The sequence below is a fragment of the Sciurus vulgaris genome (assembly GCF_902686455.1).
Source record: "Sciurus vulgaris genome assembly, chromosome: 8".
Lineage (NCBI taxonomy): Eukaryota > Metazoa > Chordata > Mammalia > Rodentia > Sciuridae > Sciurus > Sciurus vulgaris.
The window spans coordinates 32,392,737-32,405,636 of NC_136468.1; the positions used below are offsets into that span (position 1 = coordinate 32,392,737).

The window sequence follows — 12,900 nt, forward strand, 5'->3', positions numbered from 1 at the left end:
TTATTATCATTGTGGTTAAAAATGTTCTAACAGGATAATGGTGTTAAAAAGAAGAGAACATTCTGGAATGATTCCTCCTAACATGGAACACATATCATTTTATTAAATTGAGTTATTTAAGTATAGATTGACTGATGTCTAGCCAGTTACACAGGAAAGTGTCTAAAGAAATAGGTTCCTAGAAGAAACGCAGCAGAGAAAATGACAGTGACATTATTATTAATATTATTGCTGTTACACAGAGAATATCCCATTTAGAGACTAGATAGTCAATATTTCATGTACCACAGTGACAGCATCTAATTAACTCTTTAGGAAATAGGACATCCTTTCCAACCATGATACAGTGTATCCAATACCTTGGAGAAAAGTAAAAATTCTGGTCATATTGCTTCTCAAAGAAAAAAAAAAAAAAAGATGATTAATAAGGGATTCTGTGACTCTCAGAACCTGTTTCTTCTAAGCAGCTAGACTATGTTAAGAGCCAAGAGGAAGCAAGGTTCAAAGGAAATTCATCTAATATTTGTGCTCTCGTTATGAAAGGGGTGAGCGGTTGTCCACTGGCGGCATGTGGCCAGTTGGCAGGAGGGCGGCGTGCCAGAACAAGGGGTTACTGTGATCACAGACAGACTTAGCATGAGAGGGAGGATGCCAGAGTCCCAGGCAGTGCAGGCTATTTTGGGAACTTTACATGAATCATTAGTTTTTCATACACTTCCAATATTGACATAAAGAAATGTAATTATTTAGTTCTTAACAAAAATGCAAGCCCAAAAACAGCACCCAGACTTGATGCAATAATTATCTCTTGTGTGTTGATGTCATGACCTAATAATTTGTCTCTTATTTGTTGGTCAGCTACTGAAGATCTGCAGATTACCAAAGTAGGTCTTATCCTTGGAGACATCACTCAAAGAAGATTTGTAAGTAATGATTTATCATTGCCTGCAAATATGTGGCATTCCTTTCATCAAAAAAAAATTTTTTACTGTTTTTATATTGTGTGATATCAAGAAAATGCCACTAAGACTTAAGAAACAAGTGCACAGAGTAGTCCGGTACATATTTCATAGAAGAACTCTTTTTAATTAAGAGGAGTAGTCGGCAAATTTGCAATCCTCATTTTAGAAATTTAGAATTAATGTTTCTGCCTTTGTGACTTTCTTAAGGATATGAAGCAGGCTCAGCAAACTCAGAAAATATTTATATCTGGATTCAATAGCCTTTCTAAGTAAAATTCATCTACAAACTGCCAGGAGGTTCAATGCTTGACCCATGGGTGCTCATCTTTCTCTGCCACTGACCAGTAAAGAATCTGGTAAATTGTTATGAATGGACCTTGGAAAATCATTGAGGTTTACTTATATGAAGGATAAAGATATTATATATCACTGATTCCCCTAACTCAAAAGTGTAATGTGACATTGAAACATAAGATTCATATAGTCTGTGACAGCACTGCTGGTCACAGGGCTATTGGTCAGTCCTATTGCTAAGAGAGACATGCCCACTGCTGAATTCCCTCCTCTACTCCCATCTTCCCATTAAGAACTTTGGCCACACTGATTCTCCATTCTTGAACACTGCAAAGTTTCCTGGTGTGCCTGCCTGCCCCCTTTCTCCTGATCCTCTCACTGTTTATTATTATCATATGGTGAATGGGTAGTGAAGGCTCCCTATAATTTAACCTCATGTATAAATTTTCTTCTATAGAAAATAACAAGTTTGAAACACTAACCTTCAAATGAATTCTCAAGTTCTGCAAGCAGGCTACCTGGGTTCAAAATGGGCTCTGCTACCTACAAGCTATTCGACCTTGGCAAGTTCTCTGTTCTTCCATTTTTCCATCTGTGAAATGAGAATTATTGAACTACTTCATGCATTAAGTATTAATTGACTTAATAAATGCAAAGCAATTAGAATAGAACCTGGCATATAATAAGTCCTAAATAAATAGCGAAAACTGTGCATTGTAAATGTTCCTTACGGGAACAAATCTCTAATCTGTGAAGACACATTAGCATTTTGGAAATAACTGAAAATCATTTGGAACAAATTGTTTTTAAAAAATAGGGAAAAGTTGAGCAGTTTGGATTGAGATCATGATGTAAATATACAGAATGAGACTTATTTCCTCATTAAATAAGGTATGAAGATGTTTATGGACCTTTGAAATGACAGCTTTCAAAATAATAGCACTTTTTTAGAGATTATCCATAAAATAAATAAAAATTACAGTCAGACTGTTCCTTGTGCCTGATGAAACCTTTATCCTTCATTACTTCTTTATATAGATGGCACAGAGAACATTGATCTCCTCACTTGTGATGGAGGCTACCAGGTATGGTTTTAGCAAAGAAATTCTTCTGTTCTTTTTGCTGATTAAGTAAGTCTCAAAATTAAGTCTCATGAGTCTCAAATTCTTAGTCTCAACTGAGATTGCTAATAAGATGACATATAAAATTAATCATGTAAATGTCAAGGTTCAGACACATGTTCAAGGCAAAACTTAAACTCAGTTCTTGAGTTTTTTCAAATCACATTCCTTTCAAACTTTTCTGTGTAATTTAGCACAGATAGCTTGTTCTACAAAGTCATATTTTTATATCTAATTAACTCTAAATTTTAATATAAGCAAGTTGAAAATCTCCAATACAGTTTGCTAGACTTCAGTAGGGGGAGAAAAAAAATCTATGTTCTAGACTTTATCTTAGTACCACCTGAATATATATTTTATTTATCTATCTTTCTTAAAATGTATATTTAAATTTATGAGCTCTGTTCCCAGGCAGCATTCCAAGATCTTCACAATATAACTCAATTTTCCCTGTAAACCCTTCTCTAGGGTCAGTCCTATTCCTGTCCCTATATGACTGATAAGAAGCTTGCCCAAGGTTTCCAACAAAGGAGTTGCAAGCTGTGACTCAAATTCAAAAAGCACAAATAGTATTTTGATCCAAGTATTTGAGAGGGATTGTTTTTACTTCTTACATCTTTATGCCTTTCAAACCCAGGTCTCTTCACTTCATCAGGAATTTAGTTTTAACATATCACTTTAGGTCAAGAATCCCACATGCCATATTTCTTTACCAAATCATTAGATCTAGAATACTCTCCTCAAGCATGCAGAGGGTGCGGACAGTTCAGTGCATCTGCACCACATTGCTGGAGAACAATGCCTAGCAAGTGAGAGAGCCCGCTCTGCTCTGAAGAGAGAAGAGTTTTAATCTCTGTCCTGCCTACAGCAGGGATGTACATGAAAATCAAAGGGGGGGGGGGGGGGACAAATTAGCAGGATTTTCAAAAGAAGCTAAGAATGTCAGGCAGTAAAGTGCCCCTTTTGTCTTCAGAGAACAGGTCGAGCCAGCCTGTAGTTCTGTGATGGCTGAAGCCATCTGTGAGGAATCTCCACTCCCCGTTCTTGTCCCTACAACACATGCTGATGGAAGGAAATGTCACAGTCAAATGCATCTGGAAACTTTCTCAGCATTACCTAATGGAAACACTAGGCCAAGCTTCCTTTGAACACAAAGCAATTTGTTATAGTCTGCTGAAAGAAATAACACCGATATCTTTGACTAATGACAATATAAATAGTCGCAATAACAGGTTATTAACTTTCCCTGTGTGTTCAGGAGCACCATTACCTACATCTCATTACCAACTTTCTGAGCCATGAGGGTAGCTCCTTATACTTATTGATTTCTAAGGCAAATACTAGATTTGGTGGCATTTTGCTTTAAGGTTGGTGATTCTCTGTGCTAATAGAGAACATTGGGAGAACAACATAATTCCAAAATGTCATATTTTATATATGATATAATGTCATTTTTTATTAGAACGAAGAAGGAAACAATGTATGTAAATGCTTAGTACATTTCCTGGAACAAGTAAGTGCTCAATAAATTGAAATATAATCATGTATATTTGCAAGAAATGACATGTGTCCTACAGAGAGTCCAACTTTGTTGTTTAAGATGTCTTTTTAAAAATAAATTGTGGGGGCTGGGAAGATAACTCAGTGGGTAGAGTGCTTGCCTTGTAAGCACAAGGCCCTGGGTTCGATCCCCAGCACCAAAAAAAAAAAAAAAAAAAATCTGTTCTGGAATTGGTTTGGTTGTGGGAAGAGGACATAAAAATGCCTAACCCAGCACCCGGGACATCACCATGCTTACTCTTCCGGTATGTACTCTTGCTTGAATTCGTCTGGACTTTAGAAATGGAAGAATGTGGAGAATGAGAGATAAAAGAGCTAGAGGCCCTTTGAAGGAGTTAAAGCCCATAAAAAAAAAGTGGGTATTAGGACTTGAAGTAATCAGAGTCCCCTTGTCTACTTCTCTTGAAGCCACAATCTCCTTCAAAGTTTCAAATGTCCCATTTGAAATCCGGCTGCTTTGACAGAACATAAAAACAAACAAACAAAAACCAGAAAAAGACACTCCAATGGTTCCTCTCTATTTCTCTGCCTAGTTCAGAAATCAGAAGACTAATTCTTAGAATGCCAAAGCATAAACTTTAAGTGAAAATCAGGGAATTCAGCAGAGGTTTACACTCAGAGAAATTTCTCCACATGCTGTCAGAAGCTGGGAGGACCCAATCTCTCCTCTTTGTGTTGGCTCTGCTGCATCAAGGGTAGAAAAAGTTTGCCTCTTCTAGTGAAGGAAGCAGACATGGGTAGGAGAAACATGCAGAACAGATGTGCCAAACAAAAGTTTTTATTTAAATAATAACTTATCTGACCATAAGTTACATTAATTCATGAAGTGTTTAACATCACTCTTCCAGCAACAAAAGAACATTTATATAAGCACTGAAATAGATCATGAATTCAAGAACATACCCCCTCTCACCTTTGCTTGCTTTTTAAGAAAACAGAGTGCCAAAGATTCCCCTGCCTTGAATGTACGTAAATGCTTCCTGGCGACTGGGAAGGCCTATAGGTTTAGAATGCCTCGTGTGCACACTTCTTGGGGACTAACATCTCACTTTGCTTGGTGCTACGTGCACTTTTGAAGAAAGTTGGTCAAGGACCACTCAGTCCTGCAGTTAACTGCAGAGGCTCAGTGTTTAGTGAAGTACACTCAGCAAAGCTTGAAAGAATGCATACACGCCTGTAATTCCAGTGGCTTGGGAGGCTGAGGCAGGAGGATCACGAGTTCAAAGCCAGCCTCAGCTACTTAGCGAGATTCTAAGCAATAGCAAGACCCTGTCTCAGAATAAAAAAATAAAAATGGCTGGGGTGTGGCTCAGTGGTTAGAAACTCCTGGGTTCAATCTATGATACCAAAATAAATAAATAAATAAATAAATAAATAAATACAGCCTGGGGCATTGATAATGAAATACACATTACCTCTACAGAACCTTCAGAATGAAATAAAAGAGTAGGCCACCTGTCTTATTGGGCACAATAGGCACAGAGCCTGTGGCATATAATACTTTTAGGGGTCCATGAAGATGTTAGAATTTCTGAGCATGTTTAAATAGGAGAGACTAATCTAAGCTGTTTGGTAGATTGCTGGTATTAAATGAATTTTCAACTTTAGGTATTTTCCACATAAGAAGGTTTAACAGGATGCAACGCCATGTAAGTCACAGCATCTGCACTCAAATTCCACTTTACCGCTAATTAAATGTCACACAGAAAATTTGCACATGGTTTCTAACCTTTCTAAAGCCTTAGTTTCTCCATATGTTAAAAAAAAAAAAGGTGAGGGATTAAAAAATCACCTGCGTTCAGGGTTATAATGAACATTGGAGAAGACGGGAAGATAAAGTTCTTATGCTAATGCCTGGTATAATTTCTACAAATGCTGTTACTACTATCTCTGCTGCTGCTCTTGGTCTTGTCTGCTCTTGAGACTCACAGCATGTTTCAAAGAATGAAATGCATCGCAGTTACTTAATAACCTGTCTCTGGTTGACAGCATTTCATAATAGCACAGATTGTATTGTTGAAAAAATTAAATCACATTCCTCTGGTAAATTTGAAGTAGATAAGGTAACTAAAAACTACTAAAATGGATATTATAACTTTGGAGGCTAATAGGCTTTTATTAAATAATTATTGATAAATGTACTTCTGTTCATTTATCATGAATATTTTCTAAGGTAATAGGTAACTATTACTTGTAGCTATTTTATAATAGCCCTCTGTGGTGTTGGAATGGTACAAAAATAAATGAAAGAATTATAAAGAGTTTCTAAACACTATAACTGGGAGTCATTCACACATCATATAATAACTCAGCATCTAAGTGGCTTTTTTAAAAAAAAATAAAACAGCAAAACATCAGCTTTAAATGTATTGCTAAATGTTGGGCAGATCTTTTATATTTTAGTTTTCTCTTCCCTTAATATTTTCCCTTTGTGAACTGTAATCCGTTTTAAGATGAAAATGGTTTAAGCAAATGAACCCATGAAGCATCTTCTAGGCTTCTGCTATATGACCTTTCTGTAGATTTTATTTATGGCTCTATTCTGGCATAAGACTTTGGGGGCAAAATGTATATGAGACCATAGATCATGCATAAAAGTCAACCTCTGTAGATGTTATATTGTTATCCATGTTAAATGGTTTTGATTTGAAAAGGAGCATTAAAAGAAATATTTTTCCATATGTATTTTAATTTCCTTAGAACATAAATATTTTTACTAATTCCTAAACATGATGCTTTTCCAGCCACAATAACAGTTTATTTATTACTTTCTAAATCTTTCTTCCTAACAGCAAAACATCATACTCTTTATGCATAAATCAAAATGAAATAACAGGCTAGGTGTGTTATGTTTTTATATTTTATTAAGAACATGTTTTCTATAATTGAATGCATATTTGTGATTGTAATAATTGAATTAGAAAAGATGGCAGATTAGTGAATAGAATAAAGAACTGTCTGAATAGTATCACCAAACTAGAAATGATTAAAAACAAAAGGATGGAAAAAATAAGAATGGTTCTCTAAAATCCAACACTAAAGGATTGCTTTTAAATTATTCCCACTTCTAGTAAATGTGTTAAGAAAGCAGCATCTCCTACTGGTCTAAATCTGTGGTTGTCATTTGAGGTTGGCCTTACCTCTCAGGAAACACTGGCGCTACCTGGAACTATGTCACAATTTGGGTAAAAGTTGTGCTTCTGGAATCTAGTGGATAGAGGTGCTATTCAGATGCTGTTAAATATCTAAAATGTGCAGGATAGCTTCCCGAAACAATAGTGCTGAGGTTGAGATATCCTGCTCCCAATATAGCTATTTAAATTGGTCATACAAATTAGCTTTTTCTCCCTTACCCATAATAACTACACTAAGAGTTGCCTCTGAGGCTACCATATATAATTTCCAATTGGCATAATAACAATTGGAATATAACCATTAAATAAATTAACAAATAGTTAATTACGGTTAAGTAGGTTACTTATCAATGTTTGAAAATATAAATGATACAAAAATACCTAACAAATTACTTAAATTATTTCATTATTTACCAGAATGTTATAGTAATTCTTTTTTAATTGAATGGTATGCTTTATATTCTCTTACTCTTCTCTGTTCATCTTTGGGTGAAGCAGAGTAAATAGTCAAAGTCAAAAAGGTAAGAGAATGGAGTAAGGAGGAGTTAGGAGACTTGATTAATCATAAGTTGAATTCTTCTCTTTTGGCTATTTGAAGTGGATTGCTTTTTGTGTTTGCTATGGTCTGAATGTCCCCCAAAATCATGTGTTGAAACTTAATCCTCACTGCAGTAGTTTTGAGAAGTGGGTCCTTTGCAGGCATGATTAAGTCATGAGGGCATACTGCTCAATGGATTAGTGCCTTGTCAAAGGACTGGAGGGAGCTAGCTTAGGTCCCTTTTCTGCTTTTTGACTCTTTCCCCATATAGGGACTTGGTACATTTTCTTTTTGCCTTTTGTGACTCTCCCACCACATAATGACATATCAAGAAGGCCTTTGCCAGACACCAAATGCCTTCATTTGCCAGACACCAAATGCCTTCAGACTTACCAGCCTCCAAAACTGTAAGAAACCAATTTCTGTTCTTTATAAATTACTCAACCTCAGGGACTTGGTTATAGCAGCACAAATGAACTAAGATAATACTTATTTAAATTTTAATAATGGAATCATTAGACCAAAATCTAATTATAAATGTAAGAAGAAATTATGATTTTTCCCTTCCCCAATAAATAAAAAATGATTACAGTTGAGTTTATCTCCTTTTACGTTTGCATGTATAGATTTGGGGGATTCAAATAGAACAGCCTATTCTTTGACTTTAAGAATACAGTGAAGTATCTAAAATCAGCATACTACAGAGATACAGCCACATCAATGTTCATAGCTGCTCAATTCACAATAGCCAGACTATGGAACCAACCTAGATGCCCTTCAATTGATGAGTGGATAAAGAAACTGTGGTATATATACACAATGGAATATTACTCAGCCATAAAGAATGATAAAATTATGGCATTTGCAGGCAAATGGATGAAATTGGAGACTATCATGCTAAGTGAGATAAGCCAATCTCAAAAAGCCAAGGGACGAATGATATCGCTAATAAGTGGAGGATGACACATAAAGGGGGGGAGGGAAGGGTTAATGTTAGGGTTAGAGTTAGGGTTAGGGAGGGGGGCAAGTATGGAGGAAGAAAGTACTGTATAGAGGGTAAAGAGGGGTGGGAGGGTGGGGGGAAGGGAAAAAATAACAGAATGAATCAAACAACATTACTGTATGTGGATTTATGATTACACAAATGGTATGCCTTTGCGCCATGTACAAATAGAGAGGCAACATGTATCCCATTTGTTTACAATAAAATAAAATAAAATAAAATAAAAAATAAATAAATGCAAAGATACACACACACACACAAAAAGAATACAGTGAAGGCACTATGGTTGTTGACAGAAAAGAAAGAAAAAAATTTGAAAAACCAAAAGTTTTTCTGTCTCACGATGTATATCTGCTTGGTTATTAATTCTCAAATATCTAAGAATTGACAGGAGAGTTGAAATTTTCTTTGTATTGGAATCTTTGTCATTCTGTCGGCTTGCAGGGTAACCTAAAGGGGATTAAGCATGAAAGAAATACGGGGAAGGCCTCCAGACAAGGTTAACCAGAGCTTATGGTGAGAAAATTTTACTTCTGCTATTGACATCTCCCAATTCATGAGGCCAATTAGGGCTAGTTAAGTGTCTAAAGAAATCAACATTACTCCTGCCTCATTTTTCTGCTCACTCATTGGACAGTTTCTAAAAGAAACGCTAAAATATACAAGTGCTTATTAGATACTTTGCCTGTTATAAAATACATTACTTATTATAGGACCACACATAAACTTTAAGACCTTATGGAAATGATTCTAATAAATGACTGAAATACTTTTCTATGTTCATCTGTAGAATTCATCCCACAAGAATTTTTAAATATATTTCTTTATATTATAGTAACAAATTCCTAATATAATCTATTTTCTAAGTGACTGTATAGTAATTACCTTGTTTCTGATCAATATAATATTTGAGAAGGGAAGAATGCCTTGGAAGATAAAAATAAATATTTCCCATTAATACTTTTTCTTACTTTTTTGAGGTAAAGTTTATATACAAATGTATCTAAATATATGTACATATATTTTATATTTTGCATAATTTGTGTCCAGTAAACTGAACAAATCTTAAGTGTATAATTTATATACATATGTATATATGCATATATGTATACATGTATGTATATATCTTCTAGTTATATAAGTTACCACCACCCAAATCAAGATGTCAGACATTTGCCCAAAAAGTTCCCTCATGGTGAGAGCACCCATATCTTGTAGATAACCACTATTCTGATTCCCTTCATTATAGGTTAGTTTTTTTTTCTGTTCTTCAGCTTCCTATAACTGAAATACAGTATGTCTTCATATAGCTGGCTTCTTTTCATCAACATAAGATTTTGAAAATCCTTCCATGGCATGTGTATCCACAATTCATTTATTTTTACATATACCAAATAATGTTGTACTAGATTTATCTCCTTTCTTTTAGCTATCATGAATAAAACTGATATGAAGATTTTGGGGCATATATCTTTTGATGGACATGCAACTTCATTTATCTTGGGTAGAGAGCTAGATTATCCTATAAACACTATAACCCTACAAGAGATGTAGAAGGTTAGCTGTAGTAGACGTAATAAAATTTTTCCAAAGTCATCAAATAATTTATAGTCTCATTAATGGTGTACAAAAGGGAAATTGCTCTACCAATAAAGGGAAGAATGTTTAGTATGGAAATAAAATTATGTACATACAAACATATACATACACAAAATGCTCCTTCCCCTAAGTGTTTGCTAATTTCTTAACATTTTTGATATGGATTTAGTTACTTGTTTTCCAATTCAGAAAAGAGTGAGATAAAACAACCCAAATAAAGCGGAATTAAAAGTGGAAAACTAGGGGCAATATATTTTGATTTTTTTCTCCCAAACTTTAACCCAATGTTTCCTCAAGAAAACAAGCATTGATATCCATTCCCATTAAAGTGACATCAGATCAATGTAGAAATGGAGCACACACATATTCTCTTTTTGAAGGACCGACCACCCCTTAAATTAGCATATTAACAGTTCAAAAAAGTTCCATAGTCAAGGAAAATAATGCACTTTGTTTAATCCATTACTATATGAACCTATTTGACCATGGACCCCACTCTTTTTTTTTTTTTTTTCAAGTACTCCTATTCATAGTTTTTGAAATAAAATTTTTGTCTTGCTTTAAACCATTCTCTAGATCAATGTGAAATCCCTTTCAAATTAGTGATAATTTACTAATTAGAGATATTTGTTTCCTTGAATAATACAAGTCTCAGGGATAGGTTCCCTTCTGAGACAGTGTTAAGCTTTGGGAATAGTTGAGATGATGCTCATAGGTCAGGAGCAGGATTACCATGTTTGGCCATTAAATAAAAATACAAAGGAACGTGGCATCTGTACCAGCCACTGAGGCTCAGGTGGACCTATTCTTTTTAACTAATCCTCTATACTTCAATTCCCAGTGGCATACACATCCTTTTGACAATACATGAGTGTTTGCAGTTATACTTTCTGAGTAGATTAGTAGATACATGATGAAATTACCAGTTACTACTTCCCTGGAATAGTCTATGCAGAAGACATAGATATGATGGTAGAAATTGTTCAAAAAAAAAAAAAAAAAAAAAAAGCAAAGGCAGAGAACAAAGCCACCAAACAGAAAAACATCTCTCAGAGTAGCAGTCATCTTCTTCCACTATTAACAAGGCTTCCTTATGGTTTGTGTTGCTCACAGGAGAAACTCCCACCCTGAGAAATTATTAAGATATGAGAAATATATCTATCCTAAGCAAATTTAATTTCATTTATTTGGTATCCCTTCTGTTAAAAAAAAAAAAAAAGTTTGCATAAGTTTTCCTCTCATTCTTTAAAATAAATTCCAATGAATCTAGTTCAAAATTTCAAAAGTGGATCCGGGGTCAAATCCAAGAAAAACAGCACGATTTAATGAGGAAACATGAAACCAATTTCACAGCAAAGTGTTAGTATTCAGATCTTTTTTAAAAAACAGAAACCACAATAAACCCACTGAGTACAATGAGGGCAGGGAGTAGCCGCCACAGTAAAAAGAAAACCACTCATAATGAGGTGTCTTAGCTACCTGCCTGGGACTTGTGCTCTTTTACAGAGACCGCAATTTAGATTTAAGAGCATATGATATCTTGTAACAATTTTCATTTGGCATTTTTCACCTGGGTAGAAAGAATCATTCCTAATTCAACTCCTGTGCAAATGTAAAACTCACTTACTTGCACAAAACCACATGCTGTGAAGTCCTCAAAGAACGGCAGGCTTGGGCGGTCTTCTCTATAGATGGTGAGTTTGTATGTGACCAGAATCTCACCCTCTGCTGGAGACTCATCCACCACAAGCATGGAGATTTTATTCATTCCTAAGCCCAGAGGGTAGTTGGCAAAGCTGCAGATAAAGGGAAAGAGAGAGAATAAATATGAATGGGGATATTTATTCAAGCCAAACTGATTCAGAACATCAATATTTATTAGATGCCTACTATTTGCATTAAAACCAGGCAAGGCCTGTACAACCACATAAGAAACCTAATATATGAAAAAATAAATAAATAAAAATTGTTTTATAGTACTTTACTGTTCCAAGGGTCACCTTGCAGAGTAAGTCATGTCTTCCATTAACTAAAGTGAAGGAAACTGATGCTATTAACCACCTGTCAGGGTCATACATTATCTCATTAAGAACTCACAGTAACTGATGGTCCCGATTTAGAATATATGGGCCATTACATACAACTAGTAAGCAAATTGTCCAAAATTGCATGCTCAAGCCAGGGATGCAACCCAGATGGGTGTGACTGAGAGCCCATTTTTCTTTTCCTTCTTTTTTCTTGGGGGGGCAGGGAACAGGGATTGAACCCAGGGGGACTTAACCACTGAGTCATATTCCCAGTCCTTTTTATTTTTTTATTTTGAGACTGGATCTTGCTAAGTTGCTCAGGGCCTCACTAAATTGCTGAGGCTGGTTTTGAACTTGCAATCCTCCCACCTCAGCCTTCTGAGTTTCTGCGATTATAGGTACGAGCCACCATGCCTGGTCTCTGTTCTTTCTACCAGACTTTTTGACTAATAGAATAGGAATGCTTAGAGCTTTTCTTTCCCTGCAGCATGGAGCTATGAGTATGTTCCTTGCTATACAACATGTAGTAAGAGTCTGTTTTCTGTTCAAAATTATAAACAAATGAGTTGGTGACTTTCAGATGCATGGATAGAAAAAAATGTCCCTGTGAGACTAGGTAAGTTAGTGGGCACCATGTCCACAAATTGTCATCAACATATTTA

At 35.4% G+C, this 12,900-nt stretch overlaps 1 protein-coding gene and 1 long non-coding RNA gene across 2 annotated transcripts in view; both read right to left on the reverse strand.

Annotated features, from left to right (window-relative positions):
• The window catches only part of CPED1 (cadherin like and PC-esterase domain containing 1), a 273,570-nt gene that overhangs the window by 105,146 nt on the left and 155,524 nt on the right, over positions 1–12,900 (reverse strand). Inside the window, 1 exon segment of the mRNA XM_079152537.1 lies at positions 11,839–12,007. Within this exon segment, the coding sequence (XP_079008663.1) occupies positions 11,839–12,007 (169 nt within the window).
• Positions 4,087–11,832, reverse strand: LOC306668792. The gene is made up of 2 exons (XR_013765975.1): positions 8,866–11,832; positions 4,087–8,260 (listed from the first exon to the last, which is right to left on the reverse strand). It is a non-coding gene; the product is annotated as an uncharacterized lncRNA (long non-coding RNA).